Raw genomic sequence first — 23,975 nt, forward strand, 5'->3', positions numbered from 1 at the left:
AAGCAACAAGTTGTTGAAGTCTTTTTATAATTGCTATTAAGTATAAAAAAGGGGTTTTTACCAAAACAATATTTTAGAAAAAATGGTCAATTTGATAAGCCGATATAGCCTTGCTTTTTTATGAAAAACTGATGATCTAAGAAGCCTGATTTTTATCCCAATAAATGGATGTAAATAAAGCAACAAGTTGTTGAAGTCTTTTTATCGTTGCTATTAAGTATAAAAAAGGGGTTTTTACCAAAAAAATATTTTAGAAAAAATGGTGAATTTGATAAGCCTATAGCCTTGCTTTTTTATGAAAAACTGATGATCTAAGAAGCCTGATTTTTATCCCAATAAATGAATGTAAATAAAGCAACAAGTTGTTGAAGTCTTTTTATACTTGCTATTAAGTATAAAAAAGGGGTTTTTACCAAAACAATATTTTAGAAAAAATGGTCAATCTGATAAGCCGATATAGCCTTGCTTTTTTATGAAAAACTGATGATCTAAGAAGCCTGATTTTTTTCCCAATAAATGGATGTAAATAAAGCAACAAGTTGTTGAAGTCTTTTTATAATTGCTATTAAGTATAAAAAAGGGGTTTTTACCAAAACAATATTTTAGAAAAAATGGTCAATTTGATAAGCCGATATAGCCTTGCTTTTTTATGAAAAACTGATGATCTAAGAAGCCTGATTTTTATCCCAATAAATGGATGTAAATAAAGCAACAAGTTGTTGAAGTCTTTTTATCGTTGCTATTAAGTATAAAAAAGGGGTTTTTACCAAAAAAATATTTTAGAAAAAATGGTGAATTTGATAAGCCGATATAGCCTTGCTTTTTTATGAAAAACTGATGATCTAAGAAGCCTGATTTTTATCCCAATAAATGGATGTAAATAAAGCAACAAGTTGTTGAAGTCTTTTTATAATTGCTATTAAGTATAAAAAAGGGGTTTTTACCAAAAAAATATTTTAGAAAAAAAGGTGAATTTGATAAGCCTAAAGCCTTGCTTTTTTATGAAAAACTGATGATCTAAGAAGTCTGCTTTTTATCCCAATAAATGGATGTAATTAAAGCAACAATTTGTTGAAGTCTTCCTATAATTGCTATTAAGTATAAAAAAGGGCTTTTTACCAAAAAAATATTTTAGAAAAAATGGTCAATTTGATAAGCCTATAGCCTTGCTTTTTTATGAAAAACTGATGATCTACGAAGCCTGATTTTGATCCCAGTAAATGGATGTAATTAAAGCAACAAGTTTATGAAGTCTTCTTATAGTTGCTATTAAGCATAAAAAAGGGGTTTTTACCAAAACAATATTTTAGAAAAAATGATCAATTTGATAAGCCGATATAGCTTTGCTTTTTTATAAAAACAGATGATCTAAGAAGTCTGATTTTTATCCCAATAAATGGATGTAAATAAAGCAACAAGTTGTTGAAGTCTTTTTATCGTTGCTATTAAGTATAAAAAAGGGGTTTTACCAAAAAAATATTTTAGAAAAATTGGTCAATTTGATAAGCCTATAGCCTTGCTTTTTTATGAAAAACTGATGATCTAAGAAGTCTGAGTTTTTTCCCAATAAATGGATGTAAATAAAGCAACAAGTTGTTGAAGTCTTTTTATACTTGCTATTAAGTATAAAAAAGGGGTTTTTACCAAAACAATATTTTAGAAAAAATGGTCAATTTGATAAGCCGATATAACCTTGCTTTTTTATGAAAAACTGATGATCTAAGAAGCCTGATTTTTATCCCAATAAATGGATGTAAATAAAGCAACAAGTTGTTGAAGTCTTTTTATCGTTGCTATTAAGTATAAAAAAGGGGTTTTTACCAAAAAAATATTTTAGAAAAAATGGTGAATTTGATAAGCCTATAGCCTTGCTTTTTTATGAAAAACTGATGATCTAAGAAGCCTGATTTTTATCCCAATAAATGGATGTAAATAAAGCAACAAGTTGTTGAAGTCTTTTTATACTTGCTATTAAATATAAAAAAGGGGTTTTTACCAAAACAATATTTTAGAAAAAATGGTCAATTTGATAAGCCTATAGCCTTGCTTTTTTATGAAAAACTGATGATCTAAGAAGCCTGATTTTTATCCCAATAAATGGATGTAAATAAAGCAACAAGTTGTTGAAGTCTTTTTATCGTTGCTATTAAGTATAAAAAAGGGGTTTTTACCAAAAAAATATTTTAGAAAAAATGGTGAATTTGATAAGCCTATAGCCTTGCTTTTTTATGAAAAACTGATGATCTAAGAAGCCTGATTTTTATCCCAATAAATGGATGTAAATAAAGCAACAAGTTGTTGAAGTCTTTTTATACTTGCTATTAAGTATAAAAAAGGGGTTTTTACCAAAACAATATTTTAGAAAAAATGGTCAATTTGATAAGCCGATATAACCTTGCTTTTTTATGAAAAACTGATGATCTAAGAAGCCTGATTTTTATCCCAATAAATGGATGTAAATAAAGCAACAAGTTGTTGAAGTCTTTTTATAATTGCTATTAAGTATTAAAAAGGGGTTTTTACCAAAAAAAATTTTTTTTGAAAAAATGGTCAATTTGATAAGCCTATAGCCTTGCTTTTTTATGAAAACTGATGATCTAAGAAGCCTGATTTTTATCCCAATAAATGGATGTAAATAAAGCAACAAGTTGTTGAAGTCTTTTTATACTTGCTATTAAGTATAAAAAAGGGGTTTTTACCAAAACAATATTTTAGAAAAAATGGTCAATTTGATAAGCCTATAGCCTTGCTTTTTTATGAAAAACTGATGATCTAAGAAGCCTGATTTTTATCCCAATAAATGGATGTAAATAAAGCAACAAGTTGTTGAAGTCTTTTTATACTTGCTATTAAGTATAAAAAAGGGGTTTTTACCAAAACAATATTTTAGAAAAAATGGTCAATTTGATAAGCCTATAGCCTTGCTTTTTTATGAAAAACTGATGATCTAAGAAGCCTGATTTTTATCCCAATAAATGGATGTAAATAAAGCAACAAGTTGTTGAAGTCTTTTTATCGTTGCTATTAAGTATAAAAAAGGGGTTTTTACCAAAAAAATATTTTAGAAAAAATGGTGAATTTGATAAGCCTATAGCCTTGCTTTTTTATGAAAAACTGATGATCTAAGAAGCCTGATTTTATCCCAATAAATGGATGTAAATAAAGCAACAAGTTGTTGAAGTCTTTTTATACTTGCTATTAAGTATAAAAAAGGGGTTTTTACCAAAACAATATTTTAGAAAAAATGGTCAATTTGATAAGCCGATATAACCTTGCTTTTTTATGAAAAACTGATGATCTAAGAAGCCTGATTTTTATCCCAATAAATGGATGTAAATAAAGCAACAAGTTGTTGAAGTCTTTTTATAATTGCTATTAAGTATAAAAAAGGAGTTTTTACCAAAAAAAATTTTTTTTGAAAAAATGGTCAATTTGATAAGCCTATAGCCTTGCTTTTTTATGAAAACTGATGATCTAAGAAGCCTGATTTTTATCCCAATAAATGGATGTAAATAAAGCAACAAGTTGTTGAAGTCTTTTTATAATTGCTATTAAGTATAAAAAAGGGGTTTTTACCAAAACAATATTTTAGAAAAAATGGTCAATTTGATAAGCCGATATAGCCTTGCTTTTTTATGAAAAACTGATGATCTAAGAAGCCTGATTTTTATCCCAATAAATGGATGTAAATAAAGCAACAAGTTGTTGAAGTCTTTTTATCGTTGCTAATAAGTATAAAAAAGGGGTTTTTACCAAAAAAATATTTTAGAAAAAATGGTGAATTTGATAAGCCTATAGCCTTGCTTTTTTATGAAAAACTGATGATCTAAGAAGCCTGATTTTTATCCCAATAAATGGATGTAAATAAAGAAACAAGTTGTTGAAGTCTTTTTATACTTGCTATTAAGTATAAAAAAGGGGTTTTTACCAAAACAATATTTTAGAAAAAATGGTCAATCTGATAAGCGGATATAGCCTTGCTTTTTTATGAAAAACTGATGATCTAAGAAGCCTGATTTTTATCCCAATAAATGGATGTAAATAAAGCAACAAGTTGTTGAAGTCTTTTTATAATTGCTATTAAGTATAAAAAAGGGGTTTTTACCAAAAAAATATTTTAGAAAAAAAGGTGAATTTGATAAGCCTATAGCCTTGCTTTTTTATGAAAAACTGATGATCTAAGAAGTCTGCTTTTTATCCCAATAAATGGATGTAATTAAAGCAACAAGTTGTTGAAGTCTTCCTATAATTGCTATTAAGTATAAAAAAGGGCTTTTTATCAAAAAAATATTTTAGAAAAAATGGTGAATTTGATAAGCCTATAGCCTTGCTTTTTTATGAAAAACTGATGATCTACGAAGCCTGATTTTGATCCCAGTAAATGGATGTAATTAAAGCAACAAGTTTATGAAGTCTTCTTATAGTTGCTATTAAGCATAAAAAAGGGGTTTTTACCAAAACAATATTTTAGAAAAAATGATCAATTTGATAAGCCGATATAGCCTTGCTTTTTTATGAAAAACTGATGATCTAAGAAGTCTGATTTTTATCGCAATAAATGGATGTAAATAAAACAACAAGTTGTTGAAGTATTTTTATCGTTGCTAATAAGTATAAAAAAGGTGGTTTTTACCAAAAAAATATTTTAGAAAAAATGGTGAATTTGATAAGCCTATAGCCTTGCTTTTTTATGAAAAACTGATGATCTAAGAAGCCTGATTTTTATCCCAATAAATGGATGTAAATAAAGAAACAAGTTGTTGAAGTCTTTTTATACTTGCTATTAACTATAAAAAAGGGGTTTTTACCAAAACAATATTTTAGAAAAAATGGTCAATTTGATAAGCTGATATAACCTTGCTTTTTTATGAAAAACTGATGATCTAAGAAGCCTGATTTTTATCCCAATAAATGGATGTAAATAAAGCAACAAGTTGTTGAAGTCTTTTTATAATTGCTATTAAGTATTAAAAAGGGGTTTTTACCAAAAAAATTTTTTTTTGAAAAAATGGTCAATTTGATAAGCCTATAGCCTTGCTTTTTTATGAAAAACTGATGATCTAAGAAGCCTGATTTTTATCCCAATAAATGGATGTAAATAAAGCAACAAGTTGTTGAAGTCTTTTTATAATTGCTATTAAGTATAAAAAAGGGGTTTTTACCAAAAAAATATTTTAGAAAAAAAGGTGAATTTGATAAGCCTATAGCCTTGCTTTTTTATGAAAAACTGATGATCTAAGAAGTCTGCTTTTTATCCCAATAAATGGATGTAATTAAAGCAACAAGTTGTTGAAGTCTTCCTATAATTGCTATTAAGTATAAAAAAGGGCTTTTTACCAAAAAAATATTTTAGAAAAAATGGTGAATTTGATAAGCCTATAGCCTTGCTTTTTTATGAAAAACTGATGATCTACGAAGCCTGATTTTGATCCCAGTAAATGGATGTAATTAAAGCAACAAGTTTATGAAGTCTTCTTATAGTTGCTATTAAGCATAAAAAAGGGGTTTTTACCAAAACAATATTTTAGAAAAAATGATCAATTTGATAAGCCGATATAGCCTTGCTTTTTTATGAAAAACTGATGATCTAAGAAGTCTGATTTTTATCGCAATAAATGGATGTAAATAAAACAACAAGTTGTTGAAGTATTTTTATCGTTGCTAATAAGTATAAAAAAGGTGGTTTTTACCAAAAAAATATTTTAGAAAAAATGGTGAATTTGATAAGCCTATAGCCTTGCTTTTTTATGAAAAACTGATGATCTAAGAAGCCTGATTTTTATCCCAATAAATGGATGTAAATAAAGAAACAAGTTGTTGAAGTCTTTTTATACTTGCTATTAACTATAAAAAAGGGGTTTTTACCAAAACAATATTTTAGAACAAATGGTCAATTTGATAAGCCGATATAACCTTGCTTTTTTATGAAAAACTGATGATCTAAGAAGCCTGATTTTTATCCCAATAAATGGATGTAAATAAAGCAACAAGTTGTTGAAGTCTTTTTATAATTGCTATTAAGTATTAAAAAGGGGTTTTTACCAAAAAAATTTTTTTTTGAAAAAATGGTCAATTTGATAAGCCTATAGCCTTGCTTTTTTATGAAAAACTGATGATCTAAGAAGCCTGATTTTTATCCCAATAAATGGATGTAAATAAAGCAACAAGTTGTTGAAGTCTTTTTATAATTGCTATTAAGTATAAAAAAGGGGTTTTTACCAAAAAAATATTTTAGAAAAAAAGGTGAATTTGATAAGCCTATAGCCTTGCTTTTTTATGAAAAACTGATGATCTAAGAAGTCTGCTTTTTATCCCAATAAATGGATGTAATTAAAGCAACAAGTTGTTGAAGTCTTCCTATAATTGCTATTAAGTATAAAAAAGGGCTTTTTACCAAAAAAATATTTTAGAAAAAATGGTCAATTTGATAAGCCTATAGCCTTGCTTTTTTATGAAAAACTGATGATCTAAGAAGCCTGATTTTTATCCCAATAAATGGATGTAAATAAAGCAACAAGTTGTTGAAGTCTTTTTATACTTGCTATTAAGTATAAAAAAGGGGTTTTTACCAAAACAATATTTTAGAAAAAATGGTCAATCTGATAAGCGGATATAGCCTTGCTTTTTTATGAAAAACTGATGATCTAAGAAGCCTGATTTTTATCCCAATAAATGGATGTAAATAAAGCAACAAGTTGTTGAAGTCTTTTTATAATTGCTATTAAGTATAAAAAAGGGGTTTTTACCAAAAAAATATTTTAGAAAAAAAGGTGAATTTGATAAGCCTATAGCCTTGCTTTTTTATGAAAAACTGATGATCTAAGAAGTCTGCTTTTTATCCCAATAAATGGATGTAATTAAAGCAACAAGTTGTTGAAGTCTTCCTATAATTGCTATTAAGTATAAAAAAGGGCTTTTTATCAAAAAAATATTTTAGAAAAAATGGTGAATTTGATAAGCCTATAGCCTTGCTTTTTTATGAAAAACTGATGATCTACGAAGCCTGATTTTGATCCCAGTAAATGGATGTAATTAAAGCAACAAGTTTATGAAGTCTTCTTATAGTTGCTATTAAGCATAAAAAAGGGGTTTTTACCAAAACAATATTTTAGAAAAAATGATCAATTTGATAAGCCGATATAGCCTTGCTTTTTTATGAAAAACTGATGATCTAAGAAGTCTGATTTTTATCGCAATAAATGGATGTAAATAAAACAACAAGTTGTTGAAGTCTTTTTATCGTTGCTAATAAGTATAAAAAAGGGGTTTTTACCAAAAAAATATTTTAGAAAAAATGGTGAATTTGATAAGCCTATAGCCTTGCTTTTTTATGAAAAACTGATGATCTAAGAAGTCTGCTTTTTATCCCAATAAATGGATGTAATTGAAGCAACAAGTTGTTGAAGTCTTCCTATAATTGCTATTAAGTATAAAAAAGGGCTTTTTACCAAAAAAATATTTTAGAAAAAATGGTGAATTTGATAAGCCTATAGCCTTGCTTTTTTATGAAAAACTGATGATCTACGAAGCCTGATTTTGATCCCAGTAAATGGATGTAATTAAAGCAACAAGTTTATGAAGTCTTCTTATAGTTGCTATTAAGCATAAAAAAGGGGTTTTTACCAAAACAATATTTTAGAAAAAATGATCAATTTGATAAGCCGATATAGCCTTGCTTTTTTATGAAAAACTGATGATCTAAGAAGTCTGATTTTTATCGCAATAAATGGATGTAAATAAAACAACAAGTTGTTGAAGTCTTTTTATCGTTGCTAATAAGTATAAAAAAGGGGTTTTTACCAAAAAAATATTTTAGAAAAAATGGTGAATTTGATAAGCCTATAGCCTTGCTTTTTTATGAAAAACTGATGATCTAAGAAGCCTGATTTTTATCCCAATAAATGGATGTAAATAAAGCAACAAGTTGTTGAAGTCTTTTTATACTTGCTATTAAGTATAAAAAAGGGGTTTTTACCAAAACAATATTTTAGAAAAAATGGTCAATTTGATAAGCCGATATAACCTTGCTTTTTTATGAAAAACTGATGATCTAAGAAGTCTGATTTTTGTCCCAATAAATGGATGTAATTAAAGCAACAAGTTGTTGAAGTCTTCCTATAATTGCTATTAAGTATAAAAAAGGGCTTTTTACCAAAAAATATTTTAGAAAAAATGGTCAATTTGATAAGCCTATAGCCTTGCTTTTTTATGAAAAACTGATGATCTACGAAGCCTGATTTTGATCCCAGTAAATGGATGTAATTAAAGCAACAAGTTTATGAAGTCTTCTTATAGTTGCTATTAAGCATAAAAAAGGGGTTTTTACCAAAACAATATTTTAAAAAAAATGATCAATTTGATAAGCCGATATAGCTTGCTTTTTTATGAAAAACTGATGATCTAAGAAGTCTGATTTTTATCCCAATAAATGGATGTAAATAAAACAACAAGTTGTTGAAGTCTTTTTATCGTTGCTATTAAGTATAAAAAAGGGGTTTTACCAAAAAAATATTTTAGAAAAAATGGTCAATTTGATAAGCCTATAGCCTTGCTTTTTTATGAAAAACTGATGATCTAAGAAGCCTGATTTTTATCCCAATAAATGGATGTTAATAAAGCAACAAGTTGTTGAAGTCTTTTTATCGTTGCTATTAAGTATAAAAAAGGGGTTTTTACCAAAAAAATATTTTAGAAAAAATGGTGAATTTGATAAGCCTATAGCCTTGCTTTTTTATGAAAAACTGATGATCTAAGAAGCCTGATTTTTATCCCAATAAATGGATGTAAATAAAGCAACAAGTTGTTGAAGTCTTTTTATCGTTGCTATTAAGTATAAAAAAGGGGTTTTTACCAAAAAAATATTCTAGAAAAAATGGTTAATTTGATAAGCCTATAGCCTTGCTTGTTCATGAAAAAGCTAATACACACTAATAGACACAAACCACCATATGTTTAGTTTCAAACTCATAAACGATACTGTGCTACTTAGCTTACATAGCTACCCAGGCCTGAGCCCAGTAATTGGTTTAAGCTCGTACAAGGTGTTGGAAAACAAATTTGTTAGTTAGAAATGAATGTTGCGCTAAATTCAAGCAAGTAGGATTTTTATAGCATGACTACTCAAGTTTGTTAGTGAGATACTCTCCGTCAGTGTTTGAGAAGAATAACTGGAGAAAAGAAAAAAAACAAAGTAGCAAGCCAAATGTAATGCAAAAATTTTGCTACTCCGAACTTTTGTCACACTTCGAAAATGGGAGTTAAGTGAAAATGGGACTGGGAGTTAAGTGAAAATTCACCACCAAATATTTGCAAAGAAGCTAAATGACTTCTAACCGTCACGTTTGGTTGCTCAGCATTTCTTTTGAGATAACATTTTCAATCACTGTTTAAGAATACGTATTCGAGCAAATAAAATGTGACTCGAGAGAAAGAACTGAAAATGATCTCACCAACTTCAGCGTTGTAGATAGGTAGATAGCCAATTTAGTCATTTGTATCGCAAGAATAAACTTCGCTTCCCACAGTCCAACTTCAGGTTGTCTTGTAACGTGTGAAGAAGAAACAATGCCAACATAAAGTTTATATACGCAAGGCTAATACACACTTGCACGCTGGTTGCTTTGGCCAATACAATGCTTACTCGAGCACTGCTACAATGAACACAAACTCTACAATGGTGTAATCTGTGCCAAAAACAAAATCCCAAGGGGCACCGAAAAGGCGCACCCCAATTTCACTTAATCAAGCCATTATAGATTTAACAATTTTGTTGATTTCCAATTGAATAGTTTTGTGAAATAAGATTTTTATATTATCGCAGGGAGAAGGTTAGCACAGTTCGCGGTGCATTGACAAAAGCAGCACATTTTGAGAGACATAATATAAAAATCAGTGCAGGTAAATCAGTGCCAATTGAACTTTTAGAAAATGTAACAAGTAAGGCAGCTCAAAAAACGTCTAATTAAAAAATGATTCTTTCGAAACTAATATGTCGAAATCAGAAAATTAATATATTTTAAGAGAATGATTTTTTGTCAAAAAAAATAACGAAAAATAAATTCCGAAGAAAATTCCGAAACATCTTGACTTGTTTTCCAGGAAAGTGCAAAATATTGCTTAAAATTGGAGACAAGAAATACTATAAGAAGGAAAGTAACTTCTAAAATGATCAAAGTTCGTACAAGAGAGAAAAAATCCACCTTGAAATATGTTTTCAAGTAAAAATATTATTATAAAGATAAGTCATGTGCGCTAACATTCAAGTCGGAAGATAAGTTCTATCGTGGTGACAAAAAGAGATACTGACTTAAATACTAAGCCAGGTACACGATTAAGCCACAAATGGACCTGAAAATAATATCTAGTCTCTAGCCTGAAATACTTCAAGCACAAAAGAACATGATCCAGAGCTAATTGTACTTACTGTTTAAACAGAATATTATACGCTTAGATTGCTACCCCCAAAATAACGATGAAAAGCAACCCATTGCTTTTATGGATGTATGAACAACTTGACCCAAATCATTAATGCTTTGCATACTTCATACAATATTTTATAACTAAAATGAGGCGTTAGGAACACTCAAGCAATTTTTTTCATCGCTGTCCAAAGGTTAATTGTAGAGCTACTGTTTTCAATGCGGAAGAGCCTTTCTTGTAAAATGACCTCTATTTGACGTTCTTTCGAATCCAGTCGAGACCATGCTGTTGAAAAAAACAAAATTATGATTCTATGGAATTTACAAATAAACCTACATTTAAAACCGTGGCTACTAGATAAACTTCACAACTGCACCTGCAAATGATCTTTTCAACCAGAAACTTTTAATTCACATTTTAATTTGGCTTAAATATTTTATGCCTTTTTCACAATTTTATGGAAACCATATGAATCAAGTTAAAAGGCTTCGAAATAGCTTCTACTGACAAAAACATAGGTTCTGCTGTAGCATCTGCTGTAAAATAACTGTGCTCCAACAACAACGCAAAGAAGTACAGTAAATCCTCGATTCCCCCCTCCCATTAGGGGCTGATTAATTTAGGGACTTTTTAGATGGGGACGATTTCGAGGTGGCCCTATAAAATTCATCTAAAGGTTTTTAATGAGAATAGCTCGTTTCGTAGCATTTTCACGATTTTCATGTTCACTTCATTTGCAATTATATTAAATAACTCCATCTAAGATATCATAGCAAACTATAAACCAAAGCACACAAAAATGTCTCAGTTCAGAAAATCATATTTTCATTTCTTTTCATTCAAGTTTTTCATTCGCCGCTGAATGTGTTATCCGTCATGGACTTTAATGGTGTATCTTTCGGTTGTTTCTTGATTAAGTCTCTTTTATACAACGTTTATATTCGTAATTATATACAAATGGAAGTGTTAAAAATAAATGGGCTGAGTAAGGAAGGGTTGGGATGAAGTAATGATGATGTAATGTGATGTAATTGAGAAGGAAAGATCTAGACTTGTAAACATTGTAAAAGGGGGTATCCTGTTATATGCGTTGCCTTGAATGACATAAGAGCATGTCAAGGTAATGGTATGATCGATGAATGAGAAAGGAAAAACAATGCATACATGCCCCACCAGGGTCACTAAATCCCTACCAGGCTTGTTAAAACGCAGAAACTGACATGTAAAGGTGGGCACGTATTCAGGGTGGGGGCTTATTCAAAGGAGCGCTTACACGAGGAGGGGGGGATTAGATAATTTACGGTAGTCAAAAGTAGATACACTGTAGTCACCTCTAAGCCTTCCTTTGTGGTAGCGGAACAAGGTTGAATTTGCCACGCTCGGTCTTTTATCGATGTCAGGCTCAAGCCATCTACGATCTAAAAGGCAAAAACATATCGAAGTTAACCAGCATGCGACAGGTAGCGGGGCAAGTAGCAGAATTTTACTCTAAAGGTTTCTAAAGCATCATATCTATCCACCTATTATTTACAATGCATTCATAAAATCGAAGTAAAATGAAAACGATATTCGAAATTAGCAAACAGATCAAAGAACTAAATCACCATTGCCTCAAGCCAGGTTCTAACAAACAAAACTGCAACATTTTTGGATTATCGAACTAAAAGACTTTAAGGTAATTGGTTGGTCCTCTAATATCATATAAACTTGAGGCTCATGCAATTCTTCAATATTAAGGGCCTTTTAGGTCTTTGAAATGTGTAGACTTCTGAAAGTTTCTCCAAGCTTTTTCTGCACTAAGCATCAAATTTGCCTTCTTTTTCAATAAACGGCTAGCTTTAGTGAATTTTGCAACTCTTTTACACTCAAATAAAATATTTCTGGCAGTGGGAAAATTACGATATTTATAGGTAAACTGCAAATTTTCTTTCTCAAAGCTGCTAGAGTAGGGAGCAAATCTGAAACATGTTTATATAACTTTCAGTCATTCGGGGGTTTTGCCATCAGTTCTATAAAATAGAAAATATTCATTCTATGCTAAGGTATGTGATGTTGTTTTTCCTTGAAAAGGAAATAAATATTTTCAAGCATTTCCTTATTTTTCTTAATCTAATAAACACAATCGACAAGAATCTTAACCTTAATTCCGATAAGAAGATATGTATGAAGATTCTGTGAACAAACAATTAGAGAATAGGATTATATCTGAAGGATCCTAAAATCATAAAAACATCTGACAATGAAAAAGATGAAATGCAATTTAAAAATTAAAAAGTTCATACATCAGAGGGCCTAGCAGCGGACAATAAATCTTGTTTGTTTGCAAATATAAGAACAGGAACGCCAGCTAATTTTGGTTCTTCCAGCAATTCTTGAAGTTCCTGAAATTTTTTTTACAAAATCCAATAAGATTAAATCTGCATGTTTTTCACTAAACAAATAACAAATAATCCATCAAACTCATAATGAATTCACAAAATAGTGTTCTAAACTTCAATTGAAACAAACAACAATAAAAAAGGCTTATTGGGCTCTAAAGAAAAAAAAATTAAATATCAAGATGGCAAATTGTATTCGCTTATGTAAGGAGTAATTCTTACTTGCACATATTACAATAGTTTGAAGCAGATTTGAATCAATTGACCACAGGCAAAATCTCACATCTAGTCACCATTGATTTTCTATTTTTAGCTTGCTCTGACCCCTAGCACAAGACACTTCTACATGTTGTGTATCTTAAATGAAATACTTTCTGATCTAGTGGAAAATTCAGTGTTCAGCTTCTCTACTGAACTGTTTCATTTTGAGTGTAAATTTGTAATGTTTTCATAAACATCATCAACACTTCGAACATTTCAATACCGTAATGTGATATTCTAATTGGAATTTGAAGTCATTAACTTGGAAGTTGAACAAATAGTTTTTGTTATCTAAGAACTTTTTAACAGATGTGTCTATTTCAAAACTACTTCTGCTTTCCTGTTTTTCTTGTGCCAATATGATTTTGGCAAAAAACGCTTTAATAGATCTCATAAAACATTGCCAAAGATGAATAATTCATAAACAGGCATATGTTTACAAAAGCTGATAATACGGTTCCATACAGTTGTTTCTTCAAGCAGTTTTTTCATAAAAAATATATTAATCAACAGAGATATATAGAAAAGGAAACTTACAAGACCAGTTTCCTCAAATCTTGCTCTGTCAGCACTGTCTATGACATAAATCTGATAAAAAAATTAATTATTTAAAAGTTGGTTTCAAACTTGATTGGTTCTTCTTAGTAAACATTTTCAAAATATTTCAAAGTACAAAATAGCTGTAGAAACCTCTTATTAAATGTGTTCAACTGCTGACAACATTTGCAAAGAATACAATAAATAAAACAACTGATATCAAGTGAGGCATTCCTTTCTTCTATCAAAAAGTGATTGCCTTTCAAGAGATATTTTGAAAATAAGAATATACCTTCAAATCTAGATTACACACCAATAACCAAAGGTATTTTTACCTTAATTTTAAGTAAAGAACATATTTTGAGGACAAAATCATATTCCTTCATCATGGATCAAAACTAGTTTATACAATCAAGCAAAACTACCAACTTACCAGAACATCTGTATTGTCAAAGTAGTTTTTCCAATAAGGACGTATCCGTCTTTGGCCTTTAAAAAATCATACTTATTGTTAAATTCACTCTAGATAATTCAATAAAGAAACCATAATTGAATGATTCATAATTCTTGCCTTGTCATCACAAAGAATTTCCTTTGAATGCCTAAATATCAGGACATAATGAGGTAATATTGCTAAGTTTACCAGCAGAGTTGTAGTTATACAGAAAAAAGGGGGTCACAAGAATAATGGCTTACTCTTTGACATTAACAGCAGGGGCTCTGCCCCTAGACACCCAAGGTAAAATTGTTGTTGCAAAACATGTGAAATGACAATAAAGCTATACATAACGGCTACCCAAGTAAAAGTCCTGCACAATGAAAATAAAATGAAAGACCTAAATATACAAAACTGTTCAGTTGAGCTCCATTTACAGTCACACTCTGCTTATAGCAAATTTTGCATGACTATAACAAGAATCTACAGTACCTTACTCTTCTACAAAAACACACAAGAGTATCTTGCACTTTGAATAGCTGAGAGTTATGAATTGTTAACAAAAATAAATCACAAACCTCCAATATCCCATACATTCAATCGAATTCCTGCAGACTGCACAGATTTTATGTTGAAACCCTGAAACATCAAATTTTAAAATTCAGGATTCATTAGGGTAAAAACTAATAACTTTGCAAGAGAAGATGTTTTGTTAAGAGTTTCCCAATGACTCTACAGATTCAGGGCAGAAGTATTATGTGGTAAAATGATATGTTTGATAAAAAGATATGTTTTAAAACAGCGAGTATAAATGATAGTGTTAATGTTTAATAATAAACATCCTAAAAATTATAAACTAATCCATATATTTCTTGGAGCCAAATACTTCTTATGAGATTACATTTTAAGCCTTATTATCCTGTTTTAAGACAGCACCCCAGTATTTTCCTGTTTGTTTCTTACTAATTCAACACCAATTTGACATCAATTCAACCGCCATTGATTTTGATTAGCTACTCTCTGTGGGTGTTATCAAATTTTATGTCTTGAGTATTTGGTTTTATGTCTTGCTGGAGTAATCAGGATTTTTAATTCCTCGAAGAAGTTAACAAGTTGGTAATTGTGTATTCAATAATCTAGGTGGTTTGACAAGAGTAAGTATTTATTTTGATGTTGACATTATGAGTTTAATATGTTGTTCATCCCATGGTCTTGGTAGCACAATACTGTGCAATTCATTCTTAAATAACATAAGAAAGACTTGTTACCCAGGTTGGTTGGTTTTGTCTTACCTGGGTTGGCTGGATGTGACTTATATCTTCAGATGCTAATGCTTTCAATATAGTAGTCTTTCCAGCATTGTCTAATCCAAGCAGCAATATTCTCATATCTTGTATATCTCTACTTTTAAGCTTCCTTAGAAGTGACAGTAAACCCTAAAATTAAAACAATTGGCTAATACATTAATAGCAAGCATAGCAAGATACATTAAAGCAAAATATTAGCAAGATAACACTGAAGAGTAGTAGCAGTGTAAACATATCCAACATATTTGTCAAAAAATTAATCAGGATGCATATCATTTTGGAAGAAAAATATTGCAAATTTGAGACTGGATTAGAAACCACAAGCATCAACAGATATACACATAGATAGCAACAGGCAGGAAAAATGGTGAGAACCAACCTAATAACAATATAATTTGAGAAACCAAAATTGAACAGTATACTAGAGTCAATAGAAATAGCAAATTGTTTTACTTTTTGACAACATGTTTTTGACATTTTCACAATCATTTTTGCAAATTATTTTACAATAACAACATAAGAAAAGTTCTTACAATTTTTCCATTCTTTTAAAATTATATTACAGTTTTTGCCTTTTCTGAAAATAAATGATTAGATGAAAGTTTCTAAAAGCTGGAAGGGTAAAGCCTTTTAGAAGATAACTTTCTCTTTCCTTATCTCAAAATGTCCAATTTCTGATTTAAATTTTCTGTATCAAACTGAATTCCCTCCTAACCACCAAACCCTCCACATACCAACCATTTCTACCACAGAAAAATCATTGACAAAAGGCATCATGTATGTACAACACATCTTTCACAAATAAAACAGCCCCGTTAACACATTCTGCATTTTGCATTCTTGGTGCTGTTTATATTTTATCAAAAAAGTTAATTTTAATTTACAAATATTCACATACGTCATTTCTTATCAAATACAAGAAAAAAGATTATCATCATGATTTGATAACGTACAAGAATCTCAAACAATCAAGCAGGCATGAATGCTCCTAGTGGTCCTAGTTAATTAAGGTTTGCAATTGGCTATATGCAGAAATAAGTTAGATAATCATTTCAGTATAGGTAGCTTGCAAATAGCAATGCTCGTGTTTCTCTGTAAATAGGCCTATATAGAATGCAACTCGAACATGGTAACAAATTGATAGATTGCTTGTTAAAGGGAATGCTTTCATATATTACGTTGTTTACGTCTTACTCTTTAAAATGATATCAAGCATTATTCAACAGCATAAAATATAAAATCAGAAGATAAACTATTTGTCTCAATATAACTTACCATTTTTAATGTTCCCTTTTAACAACAAGTGCAATTACAATTAGGAAGACTGAGTTTTATGCACCGATGATGCTGCTAAGCAAACTCCAATGAGTGTTCTTCTGTAACACTGAATACGCCTTGCTTTTATTAACAAGCTCTTCAAGCTAGAAAACGATTCACAGATCGAATAAAAGCTTGCAAATGAAACCGTCCTATGGTATTACCATGCAGCTTTAATCCGCCTTCTTCGTCTCCAAGTAAACTCAACGCAGGGAAGTTGCAAGCAACCAGTTCGCCCCAGGCCCCTCGTCTGCATTAACCTCAGGTCTTAAAATGCAGATGTGGTAAAACAATTATGTCAAATTGGTCAACTGGGAAAAAATCGAGGGCAAAGAAACAACCACAATCGAAAATTCATTTTGAAGAAATAATTTCACCCTCACATTCACATTGTAGTCAGGGCCAATGTCACCATATACACTATACGCATCTAATGTTGTTCTGCAGTAACTTCTGTCTCGTGTCCAAATTTCTTCAACTTAAACTCGAATAATTTAAGAAGAAAATAAGAAAAACCCAACCCAGCCAGTGGCGTGGTGGCAGGGGGGGCCAGGGGGGCCATGGCCCCCCCTGAATAGGGGCGCAAATGGAGTTAAGGGGGCGCCAACATTGTTTGCTTGTAATATTTGGCTAGTAACATCAAAAGTGATCGTACACGGGTAGAACACTTCGCTATAACTTGCTGTGAACAATCTAAAATAACGCGAGATTCTATAATCGAAGCACGTTGCGCTGCCATGACCCAATCAACATTTGTTTCATATGTTTTCGTTTTAACTATGTACGTGGCTTCATGTTTAGCACGCCAACTAACGAAGATTTCATGTATGCCAAAAATGTTTTTATTAGTTCGTACTCGGAACGCCAAAAAAGCCTGAGTGAACGCCACAGATCTTCGGGCCTAAGTACATGAAATGCACCCTGGCAATCAATACAGCAGCTTCTTGTTATTGATGTGAACCAAAGGTCACCCTTTCTTTCTTTTTCCAACGCATGAATCCTCCCTTACCAAATTTTTTAAAAAAAATAAAAAATCCATGTCTTTCTGAGCATCGTTGAACTGTCTATTCTGAGCGGTGTAGTGATTTGTTAAATTTTATTCTGGGAGATACATTTTTAGCCATTCTAGAGGGCTTGATTTCAAAAATTTTCTTCCGCGTCGGACCCAACCATGGTGGGTCCTCCTTTGTCACTAAACTTTGTCAACCCCAGATTCAATTTTGTGGCCGCCACCTCTGTCAGATTCAATGGTGCGATTCAATGCTCGAAACTTTCAAGTTGTTGAAAAAACTACTATTTAATAACTACTAAAGAATAACAAACTTGAACCATGTTTGTATATCATACATCATATATGCGATTACACGCTTATAAGCCAATTCAAAATAGCTTGATATTTTACCGAACCACGATCGAGAAGGTCAAATGTTAGGATAACATAACTTTTCCATACATATTCGCATTTTTAGTCAAACTTTATTTATGAAATTTTGCATTCAAGTTGCAAAAATCGATTTCCCTTCTAGAAACACATGCTTTATATAACCACGATATTCTGTGACGATATATAGATAGGGCGCAAAAATCGACTTGGCCACCCCAGGGAAAACATAGCCACCCCGCCACTGAACCCAGCCATAAAAATTCTTGGATAAATAAAAAACAGCCGGTCTGAGCCTAAATTTAATGGCTATATAAAAAATTTTAATGCCAGAATGACACACAAAGTGCTTTCAAAATGTTTGGAACATTTCTTTATAAATATAATTTATAATTTAATTTTTATCATTACTAGTTTTTATAAGTTTCCCTCGTGCCCTATGTCAGACATACTTACGATGATTGTGACGCAAAATAAAAACCTTTGAAAGTTGAGTGAAGGCACTGAGAAAAATGGAGGACAGGGAATAATTCTATTATATAGAAGTAAGCTTTGACCAATGAAGAATGATTAGTGGCGTAGATAATTCTATGCTTTAGAGCATGGTTTAAAAAATTGTATTATTTTCAGAGAAAGTGCCTGATAATTGTTACTTTAGAATTATTTTCAGACCATTACTTACGCAAAGGGACTATTTATTCAAGAACCTTCAAGCACATATCCCTCTTTCAACTTTACATGAAAACAATAATATCAACAATTCAAAACTAACTACATTTTGTTTTTATTTACGTAAAGCAATTACAATTCACCAAAACATAGCCTGAATATTACAATACAAAGGTTAATGGGTCCGGCTTTGTGAAATTATCTGAAGCGTAAGGTAACTGTCTTGCAGCAACTACGAGATCAAAAGTATAGGACTATTTACAGCAAATGTTACTGCTTTGGGCAAGAATATATACAGGGCCCAGGCCACCGGGAGAGGGGGGGGGGTGGGGAGCGGCCACGGCTCTCTCACTTTTTTGGTAAGCAAAAACATTTCCAATGGAACTTGGCCCCTCCATCTTGAAATTCGTGGCGTGGGCCCTGGTATAATAATATAAAAAGTTTAACTGGAAATGTTTGCACCCAAAACATTCTTACAGTAATCATCGGACAGGCTACCTATTAAATAGATTTAACAGATATAAGATTTAACAAAAATATTGAAAGAGACACTGTACTTCAGGTATTCTCATGGAAACTCTCTAATATTAGGGATAGATTCCTTGACGGTTTATCCAACAGATTCAGTAAATGAATTCACAAGAGTCTGGTTGTGCTTCACACAAGTGCTAAAATATTTTCACGCAGTATGAAAAAAGTAAAAAATTAGCATACATTCAAATTAAGAATTTAAGTCATTTTATGCAACATACATTTAGCATTCATATAGCTAAACCAATTTTATTTTATCAATGAAAAATTACATTATCTAAGTGAAATGGTGCGATATAGTGTAGAGGAATTTGTAATTACTAATGGACGTCTGAATCTGTGACGTCACTCGCAAACATGCTCAGAAACAAGAGATTCGATAAGGTTGATAAGTATCTTTGAGCTCGATTAGATAAGGAAATATAATGTATAGAAAACAGAATCATTGAATTAAGCGTCAAAAGGTGAGCTCTATCAAATGAAACATTCGTGGCAACATAAATAGGCATTAGATGTGAGAGGAAGGAGGGCAAGAGTTCAGTGGCATTCGATTTACTTGCTGGCTTGATACTTGTTTGGTTCACAAACAACACCTTATCACAGAAAAATGCGTTTTAGTAGGTGACGGGCTTGGGGTCCTAAAATGCCTCTACTTTTGACCCCCGGGGGGGGGGGGGGGGGGGGTACTCCCATTAAGGCCTGACAGGGGGGTCCAGTCCGTTTGAGGGTCTTACCAAATGGCTTCCAAATGGCCCATTTTCGATAATAACTGAACTGCTCAGTTTAACTTGCGATTTGTTATAGATAATGAACAAGATTTACCTTTCCCGAAACAATAACAATCAATTATGAAGAAATTTTTCAAAAAAGGACGAAGAGAACACAAAGAAATGGATGCTAGCAAGGAAATATTTTCGGTTTTTATGCTACCGTTTGAGAGGTTTTTTTTCAAAAAGTACTACCATTTGAGGGTAATTTTCTAAAATTTTAGCGTTGGCCCTCTTTGACCCTGACCGGACCCCCTGTCAGACCATAATGGGAGTACCACCCCCCCCCTGGCCTTTGACGCAATGGAATCTTCTCAAGGTCAACTACGACTCATTCTGCTTCATGACTTTGATCTTTCGTGACAAACATTACCCAACACTTCATAATGCAAGGCTCTTTAATTACGTTTATTACAAAATATTGCTTGATTTTTACTTACTACAAAAATATTTCTTGCAAAGTTAAACCCTATAATACAAACAATTAACATCCGATTGAATCGCTTTTTGGTCTAAAGCGGACCAAAAAGTAAGTTTTCAGTTATCTCGTCTTGTGAAAAAGGTTTTAGAAAAACCTTGATTTTATTCTCCAATCCAAAGCCGGCAACGATAATTGGTAAATTTCCTGGATTTTGCATCCTTAAATAATAAGAAATTTTATTCTAATAACATATGTGCAGTAGAGTTTGCATCACCATCAGGCCATAAAATACATCAACGTGGCTTCTGTGGGACCAAAGGCGGGAGTTTTCCAGGCTTTGGCGGTGGGTGACCAGCAGGTCGTGTCGGCGGCAAAGGCGAAGCCCTGGCGGGTGGGGAGACAGGATTGAGTCTTGGGGCTGACGGCTGAACAGGCTTAGACTGCGGTACTGCCGGAGGATTTCTTGGAGGTGGGTTGGCAGGTTTTGGCGAAGAAGAAAAGCCTTTGTTGACTGACATATGATGCGTCCCTTGGCTCATACTGACAGGTGACTTTGATTGGGGCTTGAAAGCAACGTCGGGTGTGTTATTCTCCCTGCAAGAACAACAACAGAAAAAATCTTACTTTTAACGTTTAAATACAACAGCTTGGCCTTTTGGCTACATTTTAAAACGCCAAGTGGAGCGAAAATTATGATAAAAGTAAGTTCCAACATGTGCTACATTTTAAAACTATAAAGCAGTGCACACATAAAAGAGTAAAATTAATTTAAGAATCAACATGGTAATTCAAGATGGAGGAGACGTAGCAGGTATTTGGTGAATAGATACCTGGCTGCGGTTGACCTGGATTGCTGCGCAGAAGCATTTGAGCCAGATGAAGGCCTGCATGGCAACGAGGATCTGAACTTGTACAGCAAAATAATGGCTATGATGCAAACTGGAACGACTCCAAGGAATAGAATCAGCAGACTTTTTGCTAAAGTAGTTAAGCCTTGAACAGAGAAATAATGATATCAAAATACATTGCGTATAGCGCTAAGTGTATTTTAGACCAAAAATACATTCTACTACACTTATTTGGTAAGAAGCGGTAAAACCGAAGTCCAGACTGGTTATTCTTAATTTCTTAGAAAATCTGAGGCTGGATTGTTCTTAATTTGTTCTTAAATTATTAGGGTGTAAGCAGTGCAATCACTAGCTATTGTGCTCAAGGGAAGTGTTTAGGATTTTGTGCTAAGTGAGGAAAAATCGAGTTTCTTAATATAGTGACTAGACAATTAAAAAACTCATAAATGAAGTCTTTAGCTTTATGAAAATTGCCAGTGATATAAAATGATTTTATAGCGTATTCAAATCAACTTAAATCGATCCTATCAGCCAAAGGAAGGTCTAATTAACTTTGCAAGTAAAAGAGTGTTTAATTGTAGCACAGGCGAAGCAGCCATGAATACAAATACATGTTATTAGATTGTCGTTTGTTACCTGACTGCGGTTTTGTAGCCGGTGTGTAACATTTGTGACCGGAATCAACACTACCTCCTTCACCAGGATGCTTACAGTCTGGACAGGCAAAGCCAAGGGGACAATGGCAATGTCCGAGGTTATTACAGACCTGCAAAAACAACAAAATAAAGCCCTGAATACCGGGAATAGTACAAAATAGTACACTTCGCATTATTCAACCGCACACTGGCAACATTTCTTCATTCTGTGTACTGTCTAATAATGAGCTAGACACGATAAACTTGCAACAAGTCAACAAGGCCTGCAGAGGCATTCGAAATTATGAGCGCTCTGCCTAGACCACTTGACTTTAGTATGCAAATAGGATGATCATTCATCGTAGACGATATGTAAACAGCTAACACTAACGAAAAACTTCTTAAATCGACGAATTTCCTTCAAATCCAGTATTGTAAATGATGCTGCCAGTTTGATTTCTTTGTTACAACCTTTTGGCGTAGCTAGCCATAACTTTACATACTTCAATAAAACTCTAGGAGCGCTTGCGCATTTCTATATTAAACTTGAAGCTATGATATTACTTAACGTGCAGATAGCAGGGAGCCAGTAAGAGACGCTGTTGTATGCCCGTTGCAATTTGAATTTTTTACTGAATAAATACAAAACTTGGCGTATACTCAGAAAACGAGACGACGCTATGAATGTGTTATTGATCATGTAACTGTGGATACGAAGAGACTGTAAGGTGTAAATGACAGTAATACAATGGAGCACAAGATTAGATATGAATAATGGTCACTACAAAACTATCATCGTTGTAGATGCTAAAAAAGCAAAGATTACAAACTGGCAGCAACATTAAAACTTAAGCTATTTATCATAATAGAATCGGTTTAATTTTTGCTATGGCTACTTTTTCCACGTGAAAATGTCGAAGCTTATGGTAAAATTAGGTGATGAAAAAATTAAGTTGTTTATCAAAGGTGTTGAAGTAAAGAAAATACATAGCAACTCTAAGAGAGGACAGTGAATTTAAATACTGATTTGGCACCTACCCCTCCATTGAAGCAAGTTCCATTCGGACATGGTTTGATGAAGTCAAGAGAAGACATATTAACGCATTTGTGAGAAATGCAGATCTAAAAATATAAAAATCGATAACAAAGAAATGAAATTATGGAAAAGGTAATAATTTAAGTAATAAATTTCTGTTGATAAACAATGCATGAGAAACGGAGATCAAAAAATATAAATATCAATAACATTGAAATGAAAAGATGAAAATAAGTTAAATTGTGCGTAATAAATTTCTGTTGATAAACAATGCATGACATATCCCTACGTAACAAGCTAACCAATCCTGGAAACGTTATGTCTCGTGTTACTGTTATTTAGCAAGTCATTTCCAATAACTATAAGATCCCTTGCAATATGAAATATCGAAATAATGAATGAAAATGAATATAGAAAGTTAAAATAAAAAGCTAGAAAATGATAAACAATATTAATGTTTATGTATGTAAAGTTTAACACGTTATAAAAAGCAGGTTTGACAGATTTATCATCATAGGCAATGGGCGAGGAAAGCTTCAAGTATAAAGAAATAAATTTCATTGCATTTCGAGGTTAACGGCTTTTAATTTTGTCCTTGCATTTGTATTACTCTTGTAGTTTAGTTAGAAATCAATTTGTAGGATGTGAAATTTGAATCATTAAACTAAAGAATGAAACAAGCCGGGCACGCTTAGGTTATGTAGAGAAGATCTCTTACTTTTCCATCTCCACACTTGGTTCCCTGTTGCGCTAAGGTTGGGTTGTCAAGATCTGGACCGAGGCTAGTTACTCCCTGCCTAAAAAGACCATGGATTGAAAAAATAATTCAAGCTTTATTCAATTGAAATGAATTCCATATTTGGATAATCAGAGCAAAAAGGATTTCATATTAGCAGAGTATGTCTGCAGATAATATAAAAATAAATATAAGCAAGGATTTCATAAGAAAGCACGACGAATTTGAGGTCAGAAGCACTATTTTTATAGCCCTTAATAAAATTATAAACAACGATCTTCAGGACAAATTATGGA

General features: G+C 32.0%; 2 protein-coding genes across 2 annotated transcripts in view; both read right to left on the minus strand.

The window, feature by feature from the left end:
- Positions 1–10,206: 10,206 nt before the first annotated feature.
- On the minus strand, positions 10,207–16,887 carry LOC135695954 (ADP-ribosylation factor-like protein 3). Its single transcript, XM_065215184.2, has 8 exons — positions 16,614–16,887; positions 15,324–15,467; positions 14,610–14,670; positions 14,029–14,084; positions 13,596–13,646; positions 12,702–12,800; positions 11,751–11,837; positions 10,207–10,704 (listed from the first exon to the last, which is right to left on the minus strand). The coding sequence occupies exons 1-8, from the start codon at positions 16,614–16,616 to the stop codon at positions 10,669–10,671; spliced, it is 537 nt and encodes a 178-aa protein (XP_065071256.1). The 5' UTR covers positions 16,617–16,887; the 3' UTR covers positions 10,207–10,668.
- Positions 16,888–19,254: 2,367 nt separating this feature from the next.
- The window catches only part of LOC135695952 (zinc metalloproteinase-disintegrin-like MTP8), a 35,727-nt gene continuing 31,006 nt past the window's right edge, over positions 19,255–23,975 (minus strand). The window contains exons 23-27 of the mRNA XM_065215182.2: positions 23,662–23,740; positions 22,946–23,029; positions 21,909–22,038; positions 21,255–21,417; positions 19,255–21,018 (exon numbers count right to left, since the gene is read on the minus strand). Coding sequence (XP_065071254.2) covers positions 20,718–21,018; positions 21,255–21,417; positions 21,909–22,038; positions 22,946–23,029; positions 23,662–23,740 — 757 coding nt within the window. The 3' untranslated portion in view covers positions 19,255–20,717. The remainder of the gene's footprint in view (positions 21,019–21,254; positions 21,418–21,908; positions 22,039–22,945; positions 23,030–23,661; positions 23,741–23,975) is intronic.

This window comes from Rhopilema esculentum, chromosome 14 (assembly GCF_057945365.1).
Source record: "Rhopilema esculentum isolate cy_ngs chromosome 14, ASM5794536v1, whole genome shotgun sequence".
NCBI lineage: Eukaryota > Metazoa > Cnidaria > Scyphozoa > Rhizostomeae > Rhizostomatidae > Rhopilema > Rhopilema esculentum.

What these genes read in the sequence shown, in the direction of transcription:
- LOC135695954 (XM_065215184.2), bottom strand. An exon ending in TTGACAATACAGATGTTCTG is followed by an intron (nt 13,647 to 14,028) that starts GTAAGTTGGTAG and finishes TTTTTTTATCAG; the next exon opens with ATTTATGTCATAGACAGTGC. An exon ending in GATTTGAGGAAACTGGTCTT is followed by an intron (nt 12,801 to 13,595) that starts GTAAGTTTCCTT and finishes AAAAAATTTCAG; the next exon opens with GAACTTCAAGAATTGCTGGA.